Source organism: Ursus americanus, chromosome 23, assembly GCF_024610735.1.
Source record: "Ursus americanus isolate L20-20 chromosome 23, mUrsAme1.1.p, whole genome shotgun sequence".
Taxonomy (NCBI): Eukaryota; Metazoa; Chordata; class Mammalia; order Carnivora; family Ursidae; genus Ursus; species Ursus americanus.
In genome coordinates, this window is record NC_142149.1 from 28691982 (window position 1) to 28707699 (window position 15718).

At 49.4% G+C, this 15718-nt stretch overlaps 1 protein-coding gene across 4 annotated transcripts in view; it reads left to right on the top strand.

The window, feature by feature from the left end:
• Nucleotides 1-15718, top strand: part of HLF (HLF transcription factor, PAR bZIP family member) — a 52129-nt gene that overhangs the window by 32266 nt on the left and 4145 nt on the right. For all 4 annotated transcript variants that reach the window (XR_015721310.1, XR_015721311.1, XM_045773007.2 and 1 more), the window contains one exon: nucleotides 12438-12658. Coding sequence is in view for 2 of the 4 variants with exons in the window: in XM_045773007.2 (XP_045628963.1) it covers nucleotides 12438-12658 (221 nt within the window). In the remaining 2 variants the exon portion in view is untranslated. The remainder of the gene's footprint in view (nucleotides 1-12437; nucleotides 12659-15718) is intronic.

Sequence of the window (15718 nt, forward strand, 5' to 3'; positions counted from 1 at the left end):
TTGTCTGAGTCCTCTGTAGAATGACCTGCAGCTGGCCCCAAACAGGGCTCTAAACCACAAGGGAAAACCTCCTGTGAGCTGCAGGGATAATTTATTGCCAGAGCTGGAATAAGCCTTTGCTGTCATTCCAGTCACACATCCTGTTATTTAATGGGGGAGGTCAAAGGGAAGCCCAGGGAGTCTCCTCAAGGTTTCCATAAGTGATGGACTCTTTGGGTCTGGACCCACAGCTCACTTCTCCCTCCTGCATGAGAGGTGTGTGGTTAATATTTGAAGCCTGATGGGATAGAGAAATGGACAGTTGGCAGGCATGAGAGGCTAAGGGAGGATGGGTTTGGTCTAAACACCCTGGCCCAGAGGTGACAGTGAGGCTGGGGGCAATGTGCAGTGATGCCCAGATCAGGCCAGGACTCTATGAACTTTGGTAGGAGACAGCCACACAGAGCTCTGGCCCCAGGCCAAGGCAAAGGAGGCTTTGGAAAAGCATGTTTACTTTTGGGTGCTCAGCTTGGAGTCTTACACAGGAAAGAGTTTTTGTGAATCTCCTTGAGAAGCTGCAGAACCACAGACACACCTGAATCCTATTCATGTTCATCCGGAAACTCGGGCTTTAAAACAATCCTGTTTTTCTTCCTATGTTTGTTTGGTTTGGTTTGGGGGTTGGGGAGAGGAGGAAGGGTGTTGCTCGGGGAGAGTGTGGGCGGTTTGTTTGGTGCAGATTCCCTGGTTTGCAGGGAGCGTCAGCAAGCCTCTCCCCTTATCTGCTCTCCTGTTTCATTCCCTCCTCTAAATCCAAACAAAAAATTTAACATAGCCCAAAGGAGAATAGGCAGTTTAATAACTCGCCATGGCAGCACTTTGAAAACTGTGGGTTTCAAATGACTAGGCCTGCACATTTTCACCAACTCAGACAATTAAAGAGACTCCAGGGACCTAGGTGGTGCTGATTCTAGTGGTGAACATTGTCATTAAAAATGAAAAGAGCCTCTGAAAATAGACTCCAGGTTGGGAGAACTTGTTTCTCTGCTTGATCAAAAAGTAGCCCCATCCTACAGGGACTGAGGGAAATTGCTTAGTGGCTCACTTTCTCCATTGGAAAATATGCCCATTGGTCCTACCCACTTCCCAGGGTTGTCAGGAGAGTGGAATGAGGCCATAGAGACGCAGTGTGCTGCGAACTGGGTCCACATGCAGCGGTAAGGGCAGGCAGGAGCTGCTCCCCATCAGCTTGTCTGTGGAAAGGGGTGGGTCTGGATGGCATCGCCACCATGCATCCCATGGCAGGGGTCTGGGACTCGACGTCAGGATCCATTTGGTCCTATCCACGTGTCTCTTGTTGCTTGTCTTCTGGGGCGTGGAGTTGCAGAGAGGCTTGAAGTGGTCATTCTTTGCCACTCCCACCGTCCCTGTGGCAACTTAGGGAGGGATTGGGCCTCCCCTCCTCCAGTAGGGAGAGCTGGACCACAAAACAACCTGAAGACTTGGAGCTAGCCAGCGGGTGGCTGGGATTTCACCTTCTCGTTCCTGGGTCTGCGCCATGCATTCCCTGCGTGGGCAGAGGGGGTCTGATCTTTTCCCACCGTAGCGCCACAACTTTGTGGGGCAGTGGGGGCAGGGGCATGAGTGTGTGGGACGAGGACCGGGCCCCTTGTGCCCTGTTCATGGCCCTCCATACCCACCCTAGGGGCCAAGGTTGCCTGAGATACGCCTCACTTGGGCCTCAGTCTTTGGCCCTGAGTTTGTTTCTGGCCCGTTTTTGACTTCTCTACATGCTGGGGTGCTGTGGCGGCGATGCAGAGAGGCCCTTGGCCTGCAGGGGAGGAGATGGAGGGTGCCGGGTCTCAGGGGCCGTGGCGAGAAGGCTGGTGGGCCCACTTGTGTCCTGACCACTAGCTGGAACGTCTGCTCCGCCCCCTGTTTGACTGACTTGCAACAGGCTGTGGTCATGAGCTCCTCTGGCTTCACCTTTCAGTCAGTTCAAGGAGGCAGCTTTCTTGCTGACACCGTTGGCAGGAAGCGTGATGATAAACAGCCTCGGAATGAGAGGCCTTGTTAATCCGGTCCCAGCTCCTGCCAAGTTAGGAGCTGCCTAGTCAAGTCAGGGCCATTTCGGGTCCCGATGCGCAATCCCAGGGCAAAGTGCTTGTCCTGGACACGGGGTCACCCAGGGGGACATGGGCGCTGGGGCTGCAGCTACGGGAGAACAGGCGCTGGGGAGCGTACGGGAGGGACAGGTGGACTCCGTGCCCACCGCGGGGCTTGCCTTCCCGTCTCCGCTGCCCATCCCGTCCAGCCCCACTTGGCAGATGAGGGAACAAGACTCTGCCTGCTGCAGCGACAGCCCCAGGCCACGGAGCCATTTAGGGGCAAAGCCATGATGCATCCAAGTCTGTCTGAGCTTTTGGATGAAACTTGCTGTCTCACAGGACAGGTCAAAGCGGAGAGATGAAGGCCGGAGCTGAGCCTCAGAACAGAGTTCCAGCTGTTTGCCCAAACCCAGACCAAGCACTCACTGACACAGTGCTCATTTCAGGGCATAGAGGCAGAACACGCCTCCCCCATGAAGCGACCTTTGAAGCCAACTTCATATCCACACAACAATATGCTAGACACCCTCTGTGCCAACGATCCTCGCCCTTCTCTTCCTGAGGTGTGGTCTCTGGCTATCCCGAAGCTGGTTAAAGATGCCAGTGAGCGAGACACAGTGTTGACAGGAGCCCTGACCCTGTGGCCAGCAGTGGCCTCGTCAAAGGCAAACATGCCCTCAGCACAGTCTGGCCATTCAGGGGGACTGAGGTGGTGGACGGAGGGAAGAGAAGGAAGAAGAGGGAGTGGAAATGAGTGGCTGGCTGCCCATAACTTCTTGGGGGCCCTTGTCCAGGGGCTTTTACCACCTCTTTGGGGGTCCATCTGCTGCTTGCCCATGCTGGGCTGGAGAGAAGGGAACCTGCGGGGGCCTCCCCGTCTCCTCCTGCTCCTCTGAGAGGAAAGCAGAGTAGAAAGAGCATGGGCCGTGGATCGAGGGGACTTGAATCTGATGTCCACCTGACCCTGCCCCTCCCCCCAGATTTCTAGCTGCAGGTGGTTTCACCTCTCTGACCAAATGTTTCCTCATCCATAAAATGTGGGGCATGATCCGCCCCTGGGGGGTGGGCTGACGGTTCAGTGGAATGTTGTACGTTAGGCTCCTAGCCCAGGTCCAACACAGGACTCTTGCTCCGGAAGCACAGAGTCCCTTGGTTTCCACCGACGCAGGGTTAGGCTCTCTGGCCTCCACTTCTGGGGCATTTGCACAATTAAAAACTTGGGTTTCAGGGGCACCTGGGTAGCTTGGTAGATTGAGCGTCAGACGCTTGATTTCACCTCAGGTCATGATTTCAGGGTTGTGAGATCGAGCCCAGGGTCAGGCTCTGGGCTCAGTGTGGAGTCTGCTTGGGATTCTCTCTCCCTCTGCCCCTCCCCCCTCTCTAAAATAAATAAATCTTTAAAAAAAAAAACAGTAACAAAAGCTTGGGTTTCAGAGTCAGAAAAATGGGGAGGCGAGTTCCTGTTTCATCTGCTAGTTGGACAACCTTTGGCAAATTATTTAGCCTTTCTGAGCTTGTCTTAAACAGTTTCCACTTTATTTCCACATCCGGAAAAGGAGGATACTAATAATTGCCCATTCACACAGCCATTGTGAGGATTAGATGAGGCGGCCGTCAGGGGGACCTGCTGGGGAGTAAGGGCCCCACCCAGTCAGCCGTCGGGAGGACTGAGAGCGATCACCCAGTGGGTGGGGCGTGCCCACCTCCCAGCCCACAGGATGGCACGACATGGTCACTGATGGTCACACGTCAGGGACTGAGCTGGCCTTTCAGCATCAAGCCTCACCCAGCTTTCTGCTGATGGTCTTACTGCATGAAGGGAGTCAGGGGCGAAGAACTGCTTAGATGAAAGCCATCTTTGTAGTGAGCCTTTTGGCTCACCTGCTCAGCGGTCACAGGTGGCACGTGCCTTGTCTGAATCGGACACAAAGGGTGTGTGTGGGGGGGGTGTGAGAGAGAGATTCGTTTTTGCCTCACGTCCATGTGCGTCTGCTCTGTAAGGCTCAGGACACTTGAATAGTGTCAGCGTCATGTCCAATTCCCAGCAGCTGGGATCCAGAAGGACATTTCCCATTTTAGTCTTCAGCTAACCCTTTTCTTTCCCATCCTCTTTCTTTCTCTCTCCCTTCTCTTCCTTTTTATGCCCTTCTGTCCTTCCACATTCTCCTCCTCCCTCCCTCCCCCCTTCTTCCACTTCTTCTTTCACGCATCCTGTATTCCTTCTTTAGTTTCTGGATTCCCCCTTCTCGCTCTTTCTGTTCTTCCTCTGCCCCATTCTCCCATCTCTCTCTGGTCTGTTCTTTCTCCTCCTCTCCTCCTTTCCTTCCTCTTCTTCTTTTGTAGGGACTCAAGTGGTCTTCTCTCGACCACGTTTCACACAGGCTCCTGAAAGTATTATGTGCCAAGTGAAGCAGAGCCCATTCTTTAAAAAGTTAGGACCCATAGCGTTGGAAAGTGAAAGATGCTCATTACAGACAATTTGCAAAATATAATAAAAAGAGAAAAGAGTCCCTGTTTCCCGACACAGTCCTTGTTAGGATCTGGGAGTATTTATTTCTGGTTCCTCAATGGTGCGTACCGAGCACCACCTCCATGCAGGCTCCGTATGGAAGCTGGGGATACGGCAGCAAACGAGACAGGGTCCCCGGCCCATGGAGTTTCCGTGCAGGTGGAGGGAGGCGGTCAGCGAACATCAAGCAAACACAAAAGATGATTTTGGGTGGAGATAAGTATTGTAAAGGTGATCAGATGGGTGGTGGGAAAGGCAGGGTGCGGGGGCAAGTCACAGGATCGAGGTGACGCCGCGAGCTGGAGTCTAAATGATGCAAAAGGACTGGGCAGGCGGACAGCAGGGGAGGAAGGGTTTAGCGGGAGGGAAGGCTGAGCATAAAGGCCTGGGTGGGGTCCTGCTTGGGGTATGTGAGGAGCAGAAAGAAGGCCAGCATGGCTAAGCATATTGAGTGAGGGGGAGTCTTGAATGTTATCATATGTGGCGATGGAAAGCCTTTGGAGGGTTTTGGTATGGGGGAGTGCCCTGCATAGGTCTGCATTTTTAGAATACCTTCTGGTAGCTGCGTGGAGAGTGCATTGTGGAGACACGAATGCGAGGAAGAAGAGCCGTTAGGGGGATGTGGCAGTAGTTCGGGGGAGACTGGGCGGGCTTGGACAAGAGGGCATAGTCTTTCATTTTTTTTAAGTATCTCTGATTCTAGTATCTATATTGTGTAATTGTGCACATATCTAGATCGTTTATTGAGTACTTTCCAGGTACTATGCATTGTGTGAAGCATTTTATTTATATATACGTTATCTCATTCATTTTTCACACAACCCTATGAGGCTGGCATAGTAATCTTCATTTGCAGATGAAGAAATTGAAACTCAGAGAGGGAAATAAAAGAAAGGAGGGGGCACCAACAGTTCTTGTTTCTTAAAACAGACCTTACTAGGAAATGGGGGGGGTATTTCTTTCTGGTCCCGTATTCACCAGCACCCAAGTTTATAACATTACTGGTGGCAGAATCAGAATTCAAACCCAAGTCTGGCTCCCTTCACACTTTCACCAGTACCCCGTATGTTGAAACCCCTGCGAGACTATTAATGTTATTGTATAACCAGCTCCCTGCAGGTGGTAGCTCAGCCTTGTAGGTCACTCATCTGTTCTCATGATTGTATCGACCAGGTGGTCACCTGCACAAATGAAGGCTTATTGTTTACTTACCTGGAAACGCTATGGGTCCGTCAGGTGGCTCTGCTGAGCAGGGCTGGACTTGCACCTCGAGGGAGCTGACCTAAACTGGCCTGTTCCCCATGCCCACGCGCCCTCTGCTCCCTAGTAGGCTGGACCGAGCATGTCTCGGGGTGACAGAGTGCTGGAGAGAAGCCGGAGTATGCACAGTCTCTTTAGGTCCAGCCTCAGAGCTGACACTGTCACGGCTGTCACACTCTGTTGGCCAGTGCAAGTCACAATGCCAGCCCAGATGCAAGGCATAGGGAAATAGACTCTGTCTAGAACTGCAAAGCCACATGGAACAGAACATGGGTAGAGGGAAGGGTGAGGCCTTTGACCATTAGGACGCACCTGCTTTTGCAGACTTGCTTGATGAACAAGAGAAGAGGTTCCTGCCGTCGAAACAGAGTCGGGCTAATGGGCCTCGGGGTCCACAAAGCCCATGTCCTTCGGAGGTACTTGTGAGATTCTTATTTAATCCCTGTACATATCGTGAGCACTCTTTAGGGACTCGCTAGTGTTACTACGTTCTTCTAAGTTAATTGGCTCCCTGTAATGGAAGGGCTTCTCAGAAGCAGGGGTGTTTTGTAGCGAAATAGGCTGTGACCCCCGATTGGCACTTTTCGTCTGAAAGCAGTGGGCGCGAAGAGGGTCAACGGTGCTATCTCAAACCAAATGATAGCCATCCAGGGTCCGGAAGGTGATGGCAAGCAAACGGACCACAAACTGGTTATGAAGAGGAGAGGAGGAGCTTGGAGCCAGATCTGGAAACAGTCTTGGAATCACGAGGCAGTTCACCCTCCAGTGCTAATGGAAAACACTTGAGCCCAAACCAGATTACTCTCTCTTCTCAGCCATCCTTTATAGAGAATAATGCTCGCCAGTGATAAACACTGGAGTGTTATCTGTCCTGACATTACTGCTGCAGATCTAAGGTTTTGTTTACTTAACTACCTGAACAAGAAGCACAACTGGAAGGTTGGAGGCGGTGCAATTAGCCTTGAGGCTGAAATAGCAACGACAGCTATGACTGATTATTGCTTTGATGCAGCCATAAATTAAACAAACCATTGACTTGAAGGAGATAAGGACACAGATTGCTGCTGCCCCATTCCCCGGTGACTTCTAGCCCATCAGCTGATGCAACACAAGACGCCAGCTTCTTGTTAACGTACATGAGAAATCGCCGGTCTTCAGTGGCAGGACTCGGAGGTTTAGTCATGCCTCATCTGTGGCAAAAGTGGGTTTGAAGGTAATTTCTAATCTTCTTCCAGATTTAAGTTCTTTTGTCCCACCCTTTCCTCCAGAAATCCTCGCTGGCCCTTTTGGAAGTGACTTTCATCAGGATGTTTTTAAAAAGAAGGAAACAGTGTGCCTGCAAACTGCAGCGTCCACACGATGGGGTTGGTCTGGTGTACCCCGATCGTTCAAAGCAGGCCTTAGAGAAACCCCAGGCTCAGACCTAACAAGTACAGGAGAAAACCGCACGATCCTCTCAACAGATTCTAAAAAGGCATTTGAGGAAATGTAATGCACAGTTTCTGATTTAAAAAAAAAAATATGTTGGAAGTGCCTTAGTTCGTCAGACTGCTAGGAAACAAACCTTCATGCTTGAACACTTCCTAGCAAGTATTAAAACCTTTTCCCATTAAAGGCTGGGACAGACAGCCATCTCTAGTCTGCACCCATGTCACTCCTCCTCGTCTTGCAGAGCCCAGGGAACGCAGTGAGGGTTTATTAAAGTAGGAACTATCAACACGGAAAGGAAGCAACAATTGTCCCTAGAGGCAGAAGATAAGGTTAGGTTAGTTTTCTCTTAGAAAACCAAGTTGGCAGTGCTAGGGCAATTAGGACTAATAAGAGAGTGAAGTGGCTGGATATAAACCCAGCGTTTTAAAACCAGTAGCTTCCTCGACCCCAGCAATAACCAATTAGGAGGCATCCTAGAAAATTTACACTAGGAACAACTACTATAAAACATTTAAGAGCTATTCCTAGGAATAAATGTGAATAGTTAAAATGAAGAAAACTATAAGCCTTAACTGCTAGATATAAGAAAAAGACCAAAAAAATAAAAATAAATAAAAATGGACAGTTATACCATGGGTATACTGAGTATTTTAAAGACCTCACTTGTCCCCAGAATGACTCATAGCTTTCATGCAGTCTTCATTCAAAAATCTCAAAAAAAAAACCACACAAAAATGCCAATAATAATTTTAAATATAACTTAATAGGTATATTCTGGAATTCATCTTGAAGAGTATAAGAATACCCAAGAAAAATTTTCAGGGACGTCCGAGCGGCTCAGTTAGTTAAGTGTCTGCCTTCGGCTCAGGTCATGATCCCGCGGTCCTGGCACTGGGTCCCACATCAGGCTCCTTGCTCAGTGGGGAGCCTGTTTCTCCTTCTGCCTGCTGCTCCCCCTGCTTGTGTTCTCTTTCCCTCAGTCTCTCTCTCTGACAAATAAATAAATAAATAAAATCTTTAAAAAAAAAAAAAAAAAAGGAAACATTATTAAAGAAAAAAAAAAGAATACCAAAGAAAATTTTCTACAAAGAACAATAAGCGGTGTAGAACTTGCCTTGTCAAGTATCAAGCCTTATGGAGATCATTGTATTAAGACATTTGGAAAACATTAAGCAAAACTCCTTGCTTATATTATAGGCAAAACTAAATTCCAGGTGACTCACAATTCTAAAAATACAAATCCATTATGGTCATATTAGAGAAAAGTAGAGAATAATATACGTATATAAATACATACATGTGTCTATATAAAGAGATGTATACATATGTGTGCCTCTATAATATAATTTTTGGGTGGAAGATAAGGAAGTTAGAAACCATAAAGGAGAAGATTCCAAGATATTACTACATTACAATGTAAGGTCTTGCCGATAGTGGAAAAGTCTATAAGCAAAGTTGGAAAACAAACACCAGTCTGGGAGAAAAACCTCTCTATAGATAGATCAGATGAAAGGATTATATCCAGTCTATAAGAGTTCTTACAAATGAGTAAGCAACAAAATCCATTTAAAAGGGAGCAAAAGGGACGCCTGGGTGGCTCAGTCCGTTAAGCATCTGCATTCAGCTCAGGTCATGATCCCAGGGTCCTGGGTTCAAGTCCCACATCAGGCTCCTTGCTCAGCAGGAAGCCTGCTTCTCCCTCTGCCTGCCACTCCCCCTGTTTTTGTGCTCTCTCTCTCCCTCTCTGATAATAAATAAAATCTTTTTAAAAAATAAAAGAGAGCAAAAGACAGGAAGAGGTGGTGCATAGCGGAGGAAATAAATAGTTGAGGTGTTCAGTCTCAGTAGTAATAAGGGAAATGCAAATTAAAACAATAGTGATATTCGTGTCTATCAGACTGACAACATTTTAAAAATTAACATTGTGCAGAAATGCACTCCTAAATGTTGGTACAAGTGTAAATAGGTAATGACAGTTCGGCAGTACAGGCATAAATACAAAATACACACACCTTCTGGATGAGCAGCCCCTACCTCTAGGTTCCCCTCTACAAAAATAGCCAACAGTCCAGCAGTTGGGAATGAGTAGGTAAATACTACTCACCCCCCCTTTTTTTTTTTAAGATTTTATTTATTTATGAGAGAGAGCAAGGGAGAGAGATCACAGAGGGAGGAGAAGCAGACTTCCCGCTGAGTGGGGAGCCCGACGTGGGGCTCGATCCCAGGACCCTGGGATCATGACCTGAGCCGAAGGCAGATGCTTCACCAACTGAGCCAGCCAGGCGTCCCAGTACTACTCGCCTTTTAAAAAGAACAATGTTCTATCTGTACTAACGTGGGAAATTGTATATGGTATATTGAAAAGGTAATTTCAGGTATGTGGGTAGTATGATCCTATTTGGGTTAAATCATTTATGTGTAACACCTAAGGCTCACCCCCAACAGTTAAGGGCAGTCAGCTCTGGGAAGAGAAGCAAGAAGGATGGGGACAGGGAAGAGGGGCACTTCTTGACACATGTCTGCATTTGTTGAAATTTTGCAGTGGTTTACAAAATTTATATAATGATGCATTCTTAGGTTGAAAATTCTTCCGTGAAAATTTTGAAAATCCGGGGCATCTGGGTGGCCCAGTCATTCAGCGTCTGGTTTTGGCTCAGGTCATGATCCCGGGGTCCTGGGATCGAGCCCCACAGCAGGCTCTGCTTCCCCCTCTCCCTCTGCTGTTCCCCCTGCTTGTGCTCTCTTGCTCTCTCTGTCAAATAAATAAATAAAATCTTCAAAAAAAATTGTTTTTAAATCCACCAACGTACGACAAAATAATAAAGATCCTCCTTTCCATGACCCGAGGGCACTGTTGACATTTTGGAATAAAGAGGGGGGGAGCAGTGAGTCCGGCAGAGTCGACTCCTTAGAAAATACAGATGAACAAGATGGCACGAGGGTATCTGTGGGGAGAAAGAGGACCTGGTTGTGTGTCTCAGGTTCACTTAGGTCTGTTGCCATTTGCTGTCTTGACGCCGGGGAGGCCACTGACCTGGTCTATGGGCCAGTTAGGTTTTCTGCATTCTGCAGGTAGGCCTGACCTACTTCCGTGAAAGAAACGTCTGGAGAGAAAGAAAGCCAAGAAAGGTTCTGCCTGAATGTGCAGTGTTATTGTTAGAATGTCCACGAATGAATGTCGGAGCCCCGCGTCTCAGAGGGCCACCGTTAAATAAGGAATACTCTTTGTAGACGCTGACCTCTGAAGGAGGTACCACAGCGAGGAGTGGGGTGGGCATAAAGTAGATAAAACATGAAAGGCCATGTTGTCCAGTAGAGGGTGTGTGTGTGTGTGTGTGTGTGTGTGTGAAGCTTAACATTGATAAAGCAGGAAAGGAGAACTTTGCAATATAGCATCATTACAGAATGCTGAAGTAACTTGGAGCGGTTAGGGTTGGGAAGCATTAATCATGAGATGCTTCCAGAGGGTAGGAGAGGGTACATATGCCTGAGCGTGTGCCCGTGTTGTGGGGGAGGTGGTGAAGGAGCGGTGCCGGGAGCGATAGGGCATCGGGGAGCTTTGTTACTAAGTTCAAAGAGAATTTCTAAAGGGAAAATAAAATCCCCGTTTGACTCAGATATGGCTCATTGTCTGAGGCAATGTCAAGAGGCACAAGATCAAATCCAGCTTGACACCATCCAATACCGAACCCAGCAGTCTCTAGAAGCCGTCGCTGAGCTGCAGCTTGGCTAATGAGAAATCTCTGTCCTCTGCCAATGCCTCGGGGGCCCAGCTCTTCCTCTTTGGCAAGCAGGATACAAAGAGAGCTCAAAGCGGAGCGAGGACCTCAAAGGTCACCCAGAACATTCATTTTGCAGGCTCCCCACCAGGCCTTTCCAGAAAGCAGATGAGCGTGGTTGTACAGTTCAGCTAGGATGGGAGCCAGTGGCTTCGTGCTTCGACCTGGGGTAGGTTTTAATGAAACCTGAAGGATGTTTCACACGTTGTCCAACCATTAGCAGTGAGGAATGGGGGAGCGGCGTGCCAGACACCGCCAGGCTGTCTCCTCTCATTTATTCTCTGGGTGTGGAAGGAGCAATTGTAAAATTCAGAGGAAATTAGAAGTTAAGACGCAGGGCCGCCCACGTAAACATCGCGGGCTGTTACTAAGTTCACTTTCACCGGGAGGACACATCCCGCTGTTCGGGGGATGACGTTTGTGCGTTTCAGTGGTTGGGCCTGCAGAACCTTCCCGTGGAAGTCAGGTCCTCCCCGATGTGTCCTTTCTAATTTGTGAGATACTTCGTGAACCCGCCCTCTTCCCACTGTCCCCACCGCACCCGGGGCTCCACTCGGGGGTCATCACGGCAGCCTGGAAGCCGAGCTCCCGTCTCCAGCCGCGCCTCTCAGGCCAGTCCTCACACCGCCCGAGTCCTCTCTCCAAACCTGAGCTCTGCTTGTCCCTCCGCAGCTCAGAATCCTTCAGTGACGTTGGGGGCCTGGTATAGTATCCCCACTGCGCACCCTCCTGACCGCATCTCCTGCATTATGTCTTTCTGCACGCCAGCTGGTGCTCTGAGCCCGTGCTATAGCCACCAAGACGACTTGTGGCCCCTCGAAAAGATGGCCCTCTGGCCTGTTTTTGTCCCTGGGTTACCTTTTTTGCTAATTACTGTTTGTCTCAAGTCGCAGCTACACCAAGTATCACCTCTAGAAAGCGTCCCTAACCCCCTTCATGTCAAGTACTGTCCCCCACGCTCCAGAAGTGAGGTTTACTTCTGTCCCCGCCCCTTCACTGTATCCTAACGGACTCATTATGGGTCTGATACCTTGACTTGCCTGGAAAACACCGTAAAGGTAAAAACCAGAGAGCCTGGCACATAGTTGGTGCTCCACGAATGTGTTACAGGAAAGAATGAATGCATGCATTTTTTTTTTTATTTAATAGTTTGCAAACATGCGTGTGGGTCTTTGTTTTGCCTGATCTGACAGGAGTAAAGTCCTCCTCAACCTGCTGTGTTCTTAGTAGCATGGTGAGGACGCATAAAATAAGTACCGTTAGTCACCTAGTAAGTCGAAGACTCTTGCCACGCATCCCGGAGCAGTGCCAAGTGGCTGTCTGGCGGGGCTCCGGTGGTGTTCCTGAATGCGCGCTCCTGCCTTCTTCCAGGTCAGCTGTTGCCAGCAAACCGCAATACGCCGAGTCCCATTGATCCCGACACCATCCAGGTCCCGGTGGGCTACGAGCCAGACCCGGCAGACCTTGCCCTCTCCAGCATCCCGGGCCAGGAAATGTTTGACCCTCGCAAACGCAAGTTCTCTGAGGAAGAACTGAAGCCGCAGCCCATGATCAAGAAAGCACGCAAGGTCTTCATCCCCGACGATCTGAAGGTAATTTGGAACTGGTCATCAGGCTTTGGGCACATGGAGGGTGGGACCAACAGGCAGAATAGAAGCGTGACCTCCAGGAAGATCACACAAGCCAGTGAACAAAGGACTCGTGATTTCTGATCCTGTTTCTTGGCATGTGACTCTAGGCAAGTTGCTTTCTCCCTGGGTGTCTTCTGAAAGATGCCTTTCGTGTCTTGATATAGCTCAGAAATAAGGAGAAGCAATAGAATGTTGGAGTGATTTACAGCCCACGGAGGAGACAAACCTGCGTCTGTCTGCAGGGAAGCCTATGAAAGCCCAATAAAATCAAACCAAAATGTTTCAGGGTTGGAAAGAGAAAAGAAATGACTTGCAAAGGACATCTGGACCACAAAGTCCTTCAAGGGTTACACCTTCCCTTGGGAAATTTATTGGTAATCAATTGCTGCCTTTGCCTTAGAGGCCCAGGGAGTAACAACCCGAGATAGGTCCTCTCTCCACCCCTGCATGACCCGAGTGGGATTTTCTTACGGAAGCTGGTGGGTTCCCTTACATACTTATATGTAATGTTTAACTGTGTCTTAAATAAGGGTCACTTGAATATCTCAACAAAGGTTCATTCCAGGTTGTTTCTTTTCTGCTATGTTGAGGGGACACATTATTTATAAAGGAAAATAGACTTACCTTACAAAGTCTGATACGACTTGAAACAAAATTAATCTGACACATTTAACAATAATTAGGAAGAGGATTCTTTCCAAAATTATGCCATGTCCACTAATTCCAAAATAGAACCATTTTTGATTAGCCATGGCATAGAATTTTTTGTGTTTATGGTTCCGTCCAATCCTATGGACAATGGAGAGATGATTGTATACATTCGAGGCCTTGAAACCAGGCATAGTTAGCCCTTTTCTAGTTTTGGACCCCCTGTTTGCAAAACTAACTGTGGTGTGGATGGAGTCACTTGTAGGCTGGGCACATGGGAGTTTGGGACATGGTCCTGGAACTGATTCAGACCAGTACCTGTTTGTGCCATCTAGAAAGAGCACTGGGGGAAAAGGAAGTCAGCAGATTGAAATCACTGCCATTATCTACGTACCGGAGATTATCTTGAGTGAGGTGGACTCATCAAATGTCAGGGCTGAAAGGGACCTCAGGGGTTCGTTAGACCAAAATTACCGTTTTGCGGTTGCGGACATGGAGCAGGGAGAGAGGCGAAGTAAGGTGAACACTGCTGGTTCGTGGAAGGCCCGGTCCCCAAGTCTTCCAATTTCCAGAAATGTCACTGCAGCATGTTGGCTGTCCCCAGTAGCTGTCACCCTAAGAATCCGAAGAGTAAAGTTCATAGTAGTCACACTGCGAACCCTAAACAAGTCTGGAAACTGATGGTCAGACTACAAGAGGGTAAGAAAGAGCCAGGGGTTCAGGTCCTGGGCGGCTGAGTCTCTCCTTTCGACTGGTTGCTTTTGCTCGTCTTAGCTGTCCGACCCTGCACGTGCCTTAGAGCCCGTCTCTTCAACTCAACTGGGGAGCCATGCCGCACGGGTCTGCTTTTGAACAGAAAGGAGTTTGGAAGGACGATCCTGAGTGGTAGCTCTAGCTTGCAGCCAGACCTTCCCAGGGTCTCCAGATTTACAAGTTCAAAGCAAAGAGCAGGCTTACTGAATAACCCAGGTCACCCTGGCAACCGAGAGGCCATGGGAAAACTGTGTGCTGGAATTACGCGTAGTGCGGCTGTCACGGCCAGGCCTGACCTTTTCCCGTGGCAGGTGGGTAGCAGGCAGGAATGTTCTCCTGCCAAGTGTCCTTGGATTTCTTCAGTTGTGAGGGAAGCCTCAGGCCACAGACCGTGATCTCATGTGGAAACGAGAAGCAGAGCTGTAACGTAGTTCTCCTGGCGGAGAGGATGAGCTGGAGGTGGGTGGGAGAGCTATGTGTGGCCCCCAGCATTGCACAAGCAAGCCAGTCAAGGGAAATGGCCCCGCCAGTAAGTGGTCTTCCCCACAGCTGCCGGAGCCCTCCCTGGAACCTTTCCTGTGAGTTAACACGCATCTCCTGGGAGAAGTAACCAATGCTGGTCCTGGGATTCCTAGCTGAGAATCAGCTTAATCACCTTGATGCCGTCATGCTTTTAACTGTTCATTCGTTCACTTGACAAATATTTTTGAAATGCTTGTGCGTTCCAAGCCCTGGGGATATACAGAGGTGAGCCAGAACAGACATTGTTCCTACTCTCAAGGAACTTCTAGTCGGGCAAGAAAAAGGGATCGTTGACTTGTTGGGAGGGGGTTTGGCAGTGGGGGAGGCAGCCGAACACTAGACCTTCAGGAAGATGATGGGGCGGGACTGGGTGGGGTAACTGGGTAGCCAGATGGCCCCTGCTCCTGGGAATAGAGGAGAAGAGGACAGGAATGTAGTGCCAGATTTGTCAGCCCCCCTCAATAGACTGCTTCCCCCTCCCCCAGCCATTCCGTGGTAACAAAGGGGGGCAAGCTGCTTTTCTGGTCCAGGGCAGTCCTCCTTCCATCATTCATTCCTGCCTTCTGTGTCCTCAGCTCCACTCCTCCTCCCAGCTCCCCTCCCACCTGACATGGTCCCCATTCTACACCTTTCCTAGCTCCCCTGCTTGTGTGGACAGGTGAGGCTGGGAAATGAAAACACCTTAGAGGTAAGAAGAGCTCTAAGAGACAGAAAAGTTGGTTGTTACCCTGAGGTCAGCTGCTGACTCCCCTGGTCCTGAACACCCAGTCACACACCTATTAAGTCCATGGTCTATGGCAGTACACCCCCCTTCCCTTCCCTCCACCCTGCCCCCAGCCTCTGCCATCTCCCAGGGGCTTGTTCTCAGGCACTCCATTACCTCCTGCGTTCCTGGGCCCCTGGGTCAGTTTCTGATACCCCCTAAGTCAGCTCCTCTTTTGAATGATCTTAGAAACCACACACCCAAGGAACATGGACTGTGGTAATTTTCTGAGACTATCGAGGGGGGCTTGGGATTGGGGTTTTCATCAAAGTAACCCAACAGCTGCCATCAGAACTGGAAGCTTCACTGTTAATATGCCCATAGGTCTTCCTGCC